General features: G+C 42.9%; 1 protein-coding gene across 2 annotated transcripts; it reads right to left on the bottom strand.

Moving 5' to 3' along the window:
- Window positions 1–2003: 2003 nt before the first annotated feature.
- Window positions 2004–12639, bottom strand: LOC137427394 (uncharacterized). 2 transcript variants are annotated; one of them, XM_068116855.2, is made up of 8 exons: window positions 12537–12639; window positions 12306–12368; window positions 6145–6273; window positions 5929–5978; window positions 4258–4324; window positions 4021–4174; window positions 2862–3059; window positions 2004–2758 (listed from the first exon to the last, which is right to left on the bottom strand). In XM_068116855.2, exons 2-8 carry the CDS (start codon window positions 12327–12329, stop codon window positions 2571–2573), a joined length of 810 nt encoding a protein of 269 aa, XP_067972956.2. In that variant the 5' UTR covers window positions 12330–12368; window positions 12537–12639; the 3' UTR covers window positions 2004–2570. The 2 variants fall into 2 exon arrangements, with proteins under 2 accessions (XP_067972956.2, XP_067972955.2); XM_068116854.2 differs by having other exon boundaries at window positions 12306–12616.
- Between the last annotated feature and the right edge of the window lie 561 nt (window positions 12640–13200).

The raw sequence follows: 13200 nt of genomic DNA, 5'->3' as shown, positions 1-13200 counted from the left end.
CAAGTTTCAAGTATATCGGACCGGTAGTTGTCGAGAAACAGCGGTCACAGACAAACAGACATACATACATACACACAGAGATTACTGGAATTATAGATAGATAATCTCCATTGCGTTCAATGATTTTTTTTCCATCGCTTTACTCAGGCCTGAAGTCGTCTCGGGAAAAAAAAATTGGGCTGCTTGTGTGGCCATTCGTGCACCGTCTCTTGGACCTCTTCTTCGGATCGAAAAGTGGTTCCACCAAGCGTCTCTTTAGGTGGCCCAAAGATGTGGCAATCCGAAGGGGCGAGGTCTGGCGAGTAAGGTGGATGAGGAAGACACTGAAAACACAGGTCCTCGATTGTTGCAACTGCAGCGCGGGCAGTATGGGGCTGAGTATTATCGTGCTGCAGCAAAACACCGGTAGTGAGTAGTCCACGACATTTTGATCTGATTGCTGGTTTCAGATTATTTTTAAGGAGGTCACAGTATGATGCACTGGTGCCTGTGGTCCCTCTGGGGATGTAATGCTCTTAAAGTGGGCCTCGGCTATCCCAGAAGAGCATCAGCATCACTTTTCCAGTGGATAGCTGTATGCAGAATTTGTTGGGCTTCGGTGAAGTTGAATGACACCACTCTTTGCTTGTCATCTTCGTTTATGGCTGAAAGTAGTGGACCCAGATTTCATCCCCATTCACTATGAGCTGTAAGAAAGCGTCGCCTTCTGTTTCGTAATGTCAAAGAAGTTCTTCACATGCGGTCCACTCACCGTTCTTTCAGTTTGCGTGTGAGTTGTCTGGGCACCCACCATGCAGACACTTTGCGGAACCCCAGCACGTTGTGACAAATGTATGGGGTGTGCTGAACAATGGCTAATGTTCAATTCGGAGACCACTTCATCCAGCATAATGCAACTGTTTTCCCTTAACACACGCTCAACTCCTGCAACCATTTCTGGTGTGTCGACTGTGTGAGACACTCCACTTTTAAACTTCCTGTCCCAGTCGTACACCTGCTGCAGCAATAAACATGCGTCGCCATATTGCATCTTCATTCTACGATGGATTTCACTGGGATTCACACCCTCACTTCCCAAGAAACATGACAGAACGTTGCTCCTCCCTGGTGCATGTATCGAAGGGAGCCGCCATCTTGGAACTGCTCTCCTGACGTCATACGCTCAATGTTGCCAGATATAAAACAGGCAAAACATGACTCCTATCCATAGATATAACATATGTTGTCTACAACTACACACATTACATTCTCGAATTTATATCGCCATTTTAAGCATATATATATATATATACAGGGCGAGTCAAAAGTAGCGCCCGATTGCTGTTTATATATATATATATATATATATATATATATATATATATATATATATATATATATATATATATATATATATATATATATATTTCTGTCAGTTGATTGTTTGTTTGACATTTGTATTGCAGTGTCAAGAAGGTATAAATAAATGGACATGTTTATCTAACCATTTATTCGGGGGAAAATTATTACGGAAGTGTACCAAGCTGTTTTACTTTGCCGTTTTACATTCGTTGCCGTTTTCGGACGACCGGACTTCTTTGCAGTGGCTACCGACCCTGTTGCTTCAAATTTCTCGACAATCAATTGTATGTTTCTTCCCTGAAGTGGGTTAATATCAAATTCCTGTGCCAAACGGCGTGCTGCCATCGTTGGTTGTTCATTACATTTGTAGTAATGTTTCATGGCCGCAATGCATCGATTCATTGAAAGGTAATTCATGGTTCAATTTGGTGCAACTTCAGTAACTTTCCAAACTCTCAGCAATAACCTGCAAAACCAAACCAAAAATAAGTAAATTAAGAAAATTAATAATCTGCAAGACAATTATTAACAACATGACATCCCAGAAAGAATCTGACAGCCGAAAAAACATAAATCGGGCACGGGCGCTACTTTTGATTCACCCTGTATATAAAATGTGTGTGTTTTTGCATATACCAGGCACGGAGATTTGTCGACATTGATCAAATCATGTGTATTGGACTTTAATGTCAAATCACAGCATCAGGGTTCAGACAGGATTGCTAAACGTGCAACTAACTGGATTGAGGAAGTCCCAAAATCCAATGGCTCTGAAAAAAGGGATGTCGAGTTGCACGAGGGGAGCTCAAGGAACCCGTGTCTTACGGTGCTGAGATCGCAGGTTCAAATCCATTACTGTGTTGATTTGCCATTGTCTCACCTAATGTCCTCGTTGTTCATGTAAACGTACATTTATGTCCTCCAATGTCTTTCTCTTGGCGTGCAATTTATGTACAAGCTGCACAATTTACTGTTCATTTCCATCCCACAATCGTTTCCACCAAATACCGCTCCACTCCCCTTCAGACCGAATATTCTGTGTATAACTTGGAAGTTCAAGTGTTATCAGTATAAAGCTGTGCTTCTTTGCAGTTGATTAAGGAATTGTGAATTATTACCAACTTTACCAGAAAAGTTTGGACTGGATGCAAATTCACCACAATTGTTGTAGTCTCGGTTTGTAAAAGACTTGGTGGAGCTTCCCACCTGACAAGTCCCAATGCCTCCATTCAACCATCGGCGCCGGTCACATTGGTGGTCGGCCGAGTGAAAGTCTCACACTCATCTGTCGGAGTGGGCAATTGCGATAAGTGGGAAGTTGTCAGCGAGGAATCCGGTGATGAATCCGTGCGACGTCGTGCCTCCTGTTGAAGTGCGTCAAGGTGCAGTCTCGTCAGCGAAAGTATTTCTCCCAGCACTGACAGAAACAAATAAACAAGACGGCTCATGAACAGGTGCAGTGAGAGGGAAAGCATCACGCAGGTGCAACGTTTAATGAGACTAGGGAATCGTGTACCCACAGGCACAGCAATATTTGGAGCCTCCTTTGAGGAATAGGCTTTGGAGAAAGTGGATGGCCGCTCCGGTTGCAAACAGGCGAGCAGTGTATGGTAGCGAGAGCAGCCAGGCCTGGTCCATAGCGAAAGGAACTGGCGGTGAAGAACGAGGGTCGCTGCAGATGGAAACCAGGTCGGCAATGACGTCCCAAACCGAAACATCTGCAGGTCGATGGCGAAACAAGTGTGAGAGAGGCAGGATGCAAAGGCCAAAGAAAGCCAGGAATCCCTGTATATAAAAGCGAACTTGCTTGCTTGATGCAACATCCGTCCCTGTCCTTACGACACTGGGGCAGAGCAAGAGCAAATTTCAGGTAAAAACGCAAATACGCAGTCCAGGGTCCACCCCTCCAAAGCAAGATTGGGTGGTGCAAATTTTGGGCAAAAGCACGTGCACAGTCCTCCCTGTCCATCTTTCGCAAGATGGTGCAAAGGATCACTCAATATTTTATATTTTTAGGACAGGAATCCCATATTATAGATACGTCGGTTTACAGACAAAGGGTGACAAACAAAAGGGTGAGGTTATGTTTAAACCCCTGTTTGTCTGTCTCCCTGTTTATCTTTCTGTGAGCAGGACATCTCAAACAGTTATGGACCCATTCAGACGAAATTTGGTGGATGTGTTGGGCGTGTGCCAAGGACGACTTGATTCGATTTTGGTGAAGATCCAGATCCGGATACTATCATTTGTAAAAAAAGTGATTCTTCACAATTGTGAGATAGGGCCAAAAACGATACATGGCATGATATCGCAAAAGGTCGTGGATGGAGTCCGTCAGAATTTGGTGGACAGTTTGAGTGTGTGAGAAGGAGGAACTGATTCGATCTTGGTGAAAATCCGGATCCGGATCAGAGATTAAAAAAAAAAAAAAAAAAGATTTCTTAAGCGATTCTTGACCATCGAGAGATGGGACCAAAAACGATATATAGCACGACATGTCAAAAAGTTGTGGACGAGTTGAGTCGGTGACCACAACAAGCCAATTCGATTTTGGTTCCGGTCACCACTTGTATGTGTAACAAGGTGGTGACCGGAACCAAAACACCACTTGTATGTGTAACAAGTGGTGACCGGAACCAAAACACTTGTATGTGTCATAAGGTGGTTCAGTTACCCTACCGTGGTCCGACCAGTGCTGGGTACTGAGCAGAGGCAGAGGCCAATCGTAGCGTGCACCAGGCAGGACTCCGTTGGGAGGCGATGAACGAAGCCACACGTAGGGACGGCCATAGCGAGCATACGCTGCGAGCAGGAACAGCGAGCTTCCAGGGGGCTGAGGAAGGCACAGAGACGTTACCAACACATCCAACTGTGATCACCCTACAACCCCATCTCGCACCCACTAGCTCGAGTTACCGGAATGGCAGCTTCCTGGTCATCTGGAGAAGCTGGAAGGAGTTCTTCATTTTGCGGCTCATCGAGTCTGCAGTCACAGTACATTGTTTTTTTTTTATTACATCCATGTACACCCATACCGTTTCGACAAAATACCGCTTTTTCATCCCATAATTTACACATTCGTTCGTAACTCGATCATTTTGTTTTGTTAGGTCATTGTATTGACTGAACCCGCTCCACGTTCACCTGCGCCTGGTTAAACTTTGCGATCACTTTCGCTCCTTTGTCCTCAATTTTGAAATCTCCTTCACCTGGGGTGTGTTCAGTTACCAAGCAGCTAGCTAGCGCTTGCCAAGCCAGCCGTTCCTTATCAACGGATTTGAAGGGAGTGCTTAAGCCGCTTGGTGAGTGCTCTACAAGAAACTTGGTAACTGAACACACCCCAGGTGTCCACCTTAGCCTGCTCATCCCAACCTGAGCCAGACCCTTGATTCTTCTCTTGCTAATACTGTCTGCTGAACCCTCCGGTTTCGGCCTGTTCCCCAATGGTCCATTCTCCGTATTGTTACTTGCGAAAATCGAAGATTTTTCAGTCGGTTTGTCTGTCAATCACTTATAGGTCACAATTTTTAAACCGATCTTCAGGAAACTTCGCCATAAAAACCGTGTTCATTTTGAGGTCAAAGGTCATCTTGAGGTCAGATTTCTAAAATTGTCATTTTTTCATCCGATTTACTTGAAAATTGAACACTTGCATATCGAGTCACTAAATGGGGAAACCAACTATTTTTGAGGTCAAAGGTCACCTCAAGGTCAAACTTCTAAAATCATCAATTATTTTCTGAAAAATTGTCAATTTTCATCCTATTAACTTGAAAATGAAACAGCAATTTCATAGTACATCACTGAATTGGGAAGCCAACTATTTGAGGTCAAAGGTCAAACTTCTAATATCAATTTTCATCTGAAAAATCATCAATTTTAATCCGATTGACTCGAGCTTTGATTAAGATCTTCAATTTTAATCTCGATGAAATGGACAATTGATGTATCCATGACAACTTTTTATTGTGGGAAGGGGTGGATTTCGCAAGTATCGTGCTCTGCACGACGTCTTCCTTTTTTTTCTCATCCTCTGTTTAGCTTATGGAGTTGTGTTATAAGGATGGCCAAGAGGTACCAGTATGCACACTCGCCTCTGACTCTCTGAGCCGTCTAACTTGGCCAGGTACGAACTGCCATCCTGGTGTCTCGCAAACAGGGTGATTCATCAATGTGTGTGCCGTCCCTTGGAACGTTAAATGTTAAGTAGGGCGTGAACGTTAAAGGAACGTTAAATAGGGCGTGAACGTTAAATAGGGCGTGAACGTTAAATAGGGCGTGAACGTTAAATAGGGCGTCCTGTTTGCCAGCATCAGTTTGTGGACGATAAAGATTCCACGGAGTCCTTCGCTAGAGTAGACGAGGTATCGCCGGCACCATGGACAAATTCAAAATTTCCTGCCCTAACGTACAGAGGCATTGCGTCAGCATTGCGTCAGCGGCCCTGTGCTGCACACTTCTATAATCTAATGTCTGTATAGCAGCAAAAGGCAATGGCCTATTGGAACTATTTGTGAAGGCAAGATTATGATTCATGGGATTACGATTCAAACCATGAGTCCAAACAAACCTTATCGGTGAACAAACCTTGTATATGCTGGTACAGTGTCTGAAGATCTCGGACTTCCACAATCCGACTGCAAACAACGGGACAGCGGAAGAGGAGGTACACCAAATAAAAGCAATCGACGCTACATGCCGGTGATGAAGGGTGCACGAGGAAATAGTTTTCAAATCCTAAGCATACGTGAAACATATCGAGGGATTGTTACAGGAAATGAATTTCTACTTTCTTTTATGTACATCGGTTGTCTGTTCATGTGTGCCGAGACACGCAGCAAGAGTGGAACTTAGACCGACGGTCCCTCGGTTCACCACGGTGACCAGCAATTCCTCCTTCCCACGTAATTGCAATGAAAAATGAAGGAATCCCTGAATGGATGAGAGAGAGAAGTGATTACAAACAGATTATAAGGATAACGAAAAAAAACAGTTCCCGATATGTCTCCATTTTTACTGGTCTTATCTTCCACATCAATGACGATGTTTTAACCTGTGACATGTCGCAAGATAGCAAGAGCTTTGCGTTGCTGTTGTTGGGGTTCTTGTTGGGGGTCGGTTTTTGAAATGTACACCCACTGGTTGGACAGCTCTCTGACCACACCCACATCCGTCGCTTGACTCCACCCATCATAGCGCGAAGACTAAATTATATGGCCGCCATCTTGTTTCCTGGTGGGCCTAGCGCATATAGGCCTCTGCTGTTTCTAGACTGTCCGGCTTTGTTTCGTCAGATTTCCATTGGCTTTGTTTGGGTTGAATGGTAAATTAATTAGTGATCAAGCTCAAACGAGCCTCCTTAAAAAAAAGTGTTACGTAGTTTTTGAACGGCGCCATATGCGCGTTAAATGCTCGTTTCCCAATTGGCCCGTTACCGGATTTTTAAAGCCAATTCACTTGCGCTGAATTAATGTCAAAGTCCCGTACCTCGAATGACAACATACAGGTTTTTATGAACAAAAGGGTAATTCGCACAGAGAGAGAGCGGGAGGGCGGGAACTTGGTAACTGAATACATCTCTAATGTTCTTGAGGAACGAGCTTAGATCTACTGTAATCTATATACCTCACAGAGAAATAATAACATGACCTCCATCCTCGTCCATGATAAACACAGCAAGGTCCTACGTGAGAAGAGGCTCCCCTTGCTTCCGATATTTCATTTGTACACAGCACATAGATGCAAGTCACATAATTTGCTGGGGGGAGGAAGGGGCTGCTGTGCCACTGATGCAGTGCCCCCTGCAGGTGTGAGCAGGAATTCGTAATTTGTTCAGGATGCCGGCGATGACTCACCTACTCTTGGTGAAGGACACCGTTGGATCTTCAACGTGCACAAACTAATGCTGGCAGACGGTCGCCCACCAACACGTGACCATTACAAGTGTGTATATATATATATATATATACACTTATAATGGTCATGTGTCATACATACATATATACATACAGTCACGTGAAAAAGTAAGTACACCCCATGTAAAGTTTTGACTTTTTCAACATATTTCAACATACAGCTTTTTGATCTTCATTTCAACAATATTGATAGATAAAGGTGATATAATATAACAAATATCATGAAATATTTACATTTTGTAGTCCATTGTATAATTTAAATAAACATAAATGCAAATTTCACATGTGGAAAAAGTAAGTACACCCCTACATTTATCACTACTTCAAATACCTAAAATTAGAATCAGGTGCACCAACTCAGGTGCAAATGATTAGAACATCGTTAGAGAGGATCTTGGAGGAACCTGCCTTATTTAAACCTCAGACATTTCGTTTGGTTTGCTCTTTGTTGTTGAAGTGTGCGGCGTCACCATGCCTAGATCAAAAGAGCTCTCTGAGGCCTTCAGAAAGAAAGTTATAGATGCCTACCAGTCTGGGAAGGGATTTAAAAAGATCTCCAAACAATTTGAAATCAATCATTTGACTGTCCGGAAGATCATCTACAAGTGGAGAAGATTCCAAACAACTGCCAACTTGTTCAGGCCAGGCCGCCCCAGCAAGTTCAGCCCGAGATCAGACCGCAAGATGCTGAAATAAGTCTCGAAGAACCCCAGAATGTCATCACGGGACCTACAGGTAGCTCTTGCCACTGTTGATGTCAAAGTGCACGAGTCAACCATTAGAAAGAGGCTGCACAAATTTGATCTACATGGGAGGTATGCCAGGAGGAAACTGTTGCTGTCCAGAAAGAACATCAGGGCAAGACTAAAGTTTGCCAATTAACACCTCGGCAAAGACCAGCACTTCTGGAACAATGTGCTCTGGACAGACGAGTCAAAGGTAGAGTTATTTGGTCACAGTACCAGAAGACATGTTTGGCGAAAACCAAAGACAGCATTTGACCACAAGAACCTGATACCAACTATAAAGCATGGTGGTGGAAATATTATGGTTTGGGGCAGCTTTGCTGCATCAGGGCCTGGGCAGCTCACCATCATATAATCCACTATGAATTCTTCATTGTACCAGAGGGTGCTTGAGGATAATGTGAGGCCATCTGTCGGAAAGTTGAAGCTCAACCGAAGGTGGACCTTGCAACATGACAATGACCCTAAACATACCAGTAAATCCACCAAGGAATTGGCTGAAAAGAAAGAAATGCAGGGTTCTGGAATGGCCAAGTCAAAGCCCGGATCTAAATCCCATCAAGATGTTGTGGGGGGATTTGAAACGAGCTGTGCATGCAAGAAACCCCTCAAACATCGCACGGCATCGCAATAATTCATCGCAAGAATTCTGCGTGGAGGAGTGGGCAAAAATTTCTCCCAGTCGATGTCAGAGACTCGTAGACAGTTATAAGAAACGCCTACTTGAGGTTGTTTCTGCCAAAGGGGGCAATACCACCTATTAGAGCCAAGGGTTGTACTTACTTTTTCCACATGCGAAATTTGCATTTATGTTTATTTAAATTATACAATGGACTACAAAATGTAAATGTTTCATGATATTTGTTATATTATATCACCTTTATCTTTCAATATTAGACTGTCTAATGTTGTAGTCTGTCTTTAATGTAAGTAAGTTAATGTAAGTCTGTAGACTGTCTTTCCCTCGCGGTCCCCCTGTGCTGTCTTTCCCTCGCGGTCCCCCTGTACTGTCTTTCCCTCGCGGTCCCCCTGTACTGTCTTTCCCTCATGATCCCCCTGTACTGTCTTTCCCTCGCGGTCCCCCTGTGCTGTCTTTCCCTCATGGTCCCCCTGTACTGTCTTTCCCTCGCGGTCCCCCTGTACTGTCTTTCCCTCGTGGTCCCCCTGTACTGTCTTTCCCTCGTGGTCCCCCTGTGCTGTCTTTCCCTCGTGGTCCCCCTGTGCTGTCTTTCCCTCGCGGTTGTCAGCTCTTTCACGAGCCTCGATTCAGTATACAAAAAATAATAATAATAATAATAATTGTTGAAATGAAGATCAAATAGCTGTATGTTGAAATATGTTGAAAAAGTCAAAACTTTACATGGGGTGTACTTACTTTTTCACATGACTGTATATATATCTATATATATATATATATATATATATATATATATATATATATATATATTATATATATATATATATATACATATTATATATATATATATATAATACATACATACATATATATATATATACATACATACATATATATATATATACATACATACATATATATATACATACATACATATATATATATATATATATATATATATATATATATATATATATATATATATATATATATATATATATATATATATATATATATATATATATATATATATATATATATCTTCTGTGTAAAAGAGCCATTGTCTGTGTTGCCATTTTTCTCAGAGATGGCTGAACGGATATTTGTCAAACTTTCAGAGGTTCATCAGTGAGTGCCTGAAAGTGGTTTAGGCCAAAAAAAAATTATCGCTTTGTCGTGCCGAAGCCTTTTTGATTCATAACAGTTATATACAAGTTCACATTCACATAAATAAATACAAAACCATCACTAGATATTTGAACACGAATAATAAAACGATTCCTCATTCATCATACTTAACTCAGAAACGTGATGAACGGCACATTCAGCAGCAGATATTCAACAAAAAGGTAAAATGATTATTTGACATTTGTGATGAATTCTGATTTGGATGAAATTGCTTTTCCATTATATTTTCTCCAATTTCAAATACGTTAATGTTTCTTTTTCGCTTGAGCAACGTCGAGTACTCCAGCTGTAAACATTTATATACTTTACTTGGGATACAAATACAAATACAACTTTGGCTGGGGGGTAACATAGGTAGACTATGTGGCCGCGGCCTCATATGGGGGGGTGGGGGACTGGGAGAGCAACGTAAATCCTCGATGGAAATGTGTACCGTGTCGCTCCACCTGGTGATGGTGGCAGAGGGTATTACCATTTTCCTTTTTTACCTGGGCAACACTGAGGTTAGAGGGTATTACAATTTCCTTTTTACCTGGGCAACACTGAGGTTAAAGCACTCTTTGCACGGGTAAATTTTTCCTCCTTCCCTTCCCCCCTCCCCCAAAACGGAGGGGCCTGTCAAAGTCATCCCCTCCCCCCCCCCAAAAGATGTATATGTGGTATATCTTTCCCCTCCCTCTCCCCCTACTCCCTTCCTCACTCCCTCTCTCCCCCCCCCCCCCCCCCTTCCCGGAAACGCCGGGTACTCCTGCTGGTATATATATACAGACTTGGCATTTAATATGGAATATTTTTTTTGTGGGGGTGAACTTACTTTTCAAGATGACTTATAACCAAAAGTTCATTGGAATTATGTTGAAATTATTCGAGATTTTGTTAATGTGACCTTTAAAAGAAACAAAAACCACATTTGACATTTCGAAGCAAATAAATTGATCCTTGAAAGTGATGTGAACTGATATCGAACTCAATTCACGGACAGTACTGTGTTAAACTTCTGTACGTTTTCCAGAAGTATCTCTTTATTTTGCACATTAGCCAAAAAATTTTTTTGACAAAAACAAAAGTTAAATTACGACTGGGATTATGGACAGTAAAATTACAGTTCAGTACTTCGTGTAACCCCTACGAGCATTCAGGAGAGCACGTACACGTTGAGGCATGCTGTTCACGAGATTTGCCAAGGTTTGGACAGGAATCGTTTGCCATGCAGTTACAATAGCCTGCTGCAATTCACGCACAGAGGCAGGCTGCTGGTCCAAGTTGTCGATTTGACGCGTTAATTCTGCCCACAAGTTCTCCATCGGATTCATATCCGGGGACATGGCAGGCCACTCCATATGCTCTACACCACGGTCAGCAAGAAAGTGTTGGATCATGCGAGCACGATGAGGCCGTGCATTGTCATCTTGGAAGACAAAGTTTCCTCGAAAGGCTGCACGAACAAATGGAAGCAATGTTTCTTCCAGAATGGCCCTGTACTTGAACTGGTTCAGGTTTCCATTCAGAACAACCAGGTCAGTTTTGCCCCCTGCATGAAAAGCAGCCCAAACGGTCACCCCACCACCTCCAGCTTGGACTCTTGGCACTATGCAATCTTCGTTGTAGGCTTCATGCACTTGTCTGCACACTCGGACACGGCCATCTTGACGTTAGACCAGAAATCTAGACTTGTCACTGAAGATCACGTGATTCCAGTGTCCTGGCTGCCATTGACGGTGCTCTCTGGCCCACTGCAATCGGCGCTGGCGATGTTGTCTGGTCAGACGTGGCTTTCTCAGGGGATGCCTGGCACGATAGCCTGCTTGAACCAGTCGTTGGTTGGCTAGCCTTCTGGATACAGGCACATTTGTCAGTTGCTGCCACTCAGCCCTAAGCCGATTAGCTGACTTGGTACGGCCATTGCAGACTAACCGGTGCAGCTGGCGATCATCCCTCCTTGTGGTTCTGCGGGGACATCCTGGCCTCGGTATTGGAGTAGGGACACCCCTCTGAGCATTTCGTTTCAGGATCTTTGACACCTGACCTTGAGTGATGCCATACTGCCGAGCAATAGCACGCTGTTTCATGCCGGAATTTCGTAAAGCCACCACTCCATGACAAACAGCATTGTCGAGCTGACGGACCATCTCCAGGGGAAGCGGCAATAACTTTTGTAGACGTGCAGCAGTTGTTTTCCACTAATACAGAACGCAACAACTCTTATATAGCCTACCCGATTGTGAAGCCAATCGTCAAATGTACCTGTCCGTACATTTTGTCACGCCACCTGTGATATAATCCTGTTATTGACTTCTTGCTGCGACAGACAATCAGTGACATGGTTCTTTTAACAAATAAATCACCAAAGTGTGAAAGAAACTCACCAGATTGATATACTGAGTTAAGAAAGTAAACCCAAGTCAAGAAAAAAAAAAAATTCCATATTAAATGCCAAGTCTGTATATATTATATATATCGATCATTTCAGGCGGTTACCTGCAAGGTGCCCAGTACTGCCATGTCGTCATGGAAACGCTGCAGCTTGGGATGCGGTCCTCGCTGCGTCCGGTGAGAGTAGTGGAGAGGGTGAGGAAGAAAGACGACGTGTCCATGCTTATACCTTCATCTCCCTTTCCTTAATACGTTAACCTCTTACGTCATACGTACGCAGCACACCTGCATCGCAACACACACACATCGCCATGTTCCAGCAAGCCAACAGCTCACCTGCACGGTGTGCACCTGCCGCTCCAGCTCGTACGCAGGACTATCACAGTGCGACGGAAGCAATGCGTCCTTTACGTAGTGACGTCAGATCGTAAAGGGAATTATTCCGTGAATGATTCCCAGGCGTTCTGACACTTGGAGTCACATGACCACCGGCAGACGAGTCGAATGACGTACAGATGCTTTCACCTTTAGACAAGAAGCAGGCGCACACCTTCGCTCATTAGAATAAAGAGATTGAGTACAATGGAAGCTTAATTCATTGATTCAAGAATATAGAAAGTAACTTAGATGTCGACATTAAAGGTTAATTGAAAGACAGCATGAGGTATATATATATAATATATATATATATATTTAAACAACAATAGTGCAATAAAATAATCATCATGATTAAAATGTAAAATAATGTGATAATAATACAAGTAAATGTGAAAAATTACGTTTCCTCCTTTATCAAAATCAAAACATGCCTTCCGCTGCAGTAAATGACTATCATACAAAATGTGCGGTGTATTGGTAAATTGCGTTGTTTCCTATACAATTTTTGTTCTGGGGAGGTGCATCATTTAAGCGTTGTTTGTGATATTTTTAAATGACGTACAGCCCCTTATTTTATCTGATAATCCTGTAGATATACAAGACAAATTAAAATACAACCAAA

The sequence above is a fragment of the Myxine glutinosa genome, chromosome 5 (genome assembly GCF_964187855.1).
Source record: "Myxine glutinosa chromosome 5, kmMyxGlut1.1, whole genome shotgun sequence".
NCBI classification, from domain to species: Eukaryota; Metazoa; Chordata; class Myxini; order Myxiniformes; family Myxinidae; genus Myxine; species Myxine glutinosa.
Note: the sequence above shows the minus strand (reverse complement) of the source record. Positions and strands in the feature narration are given on the sequence as shown.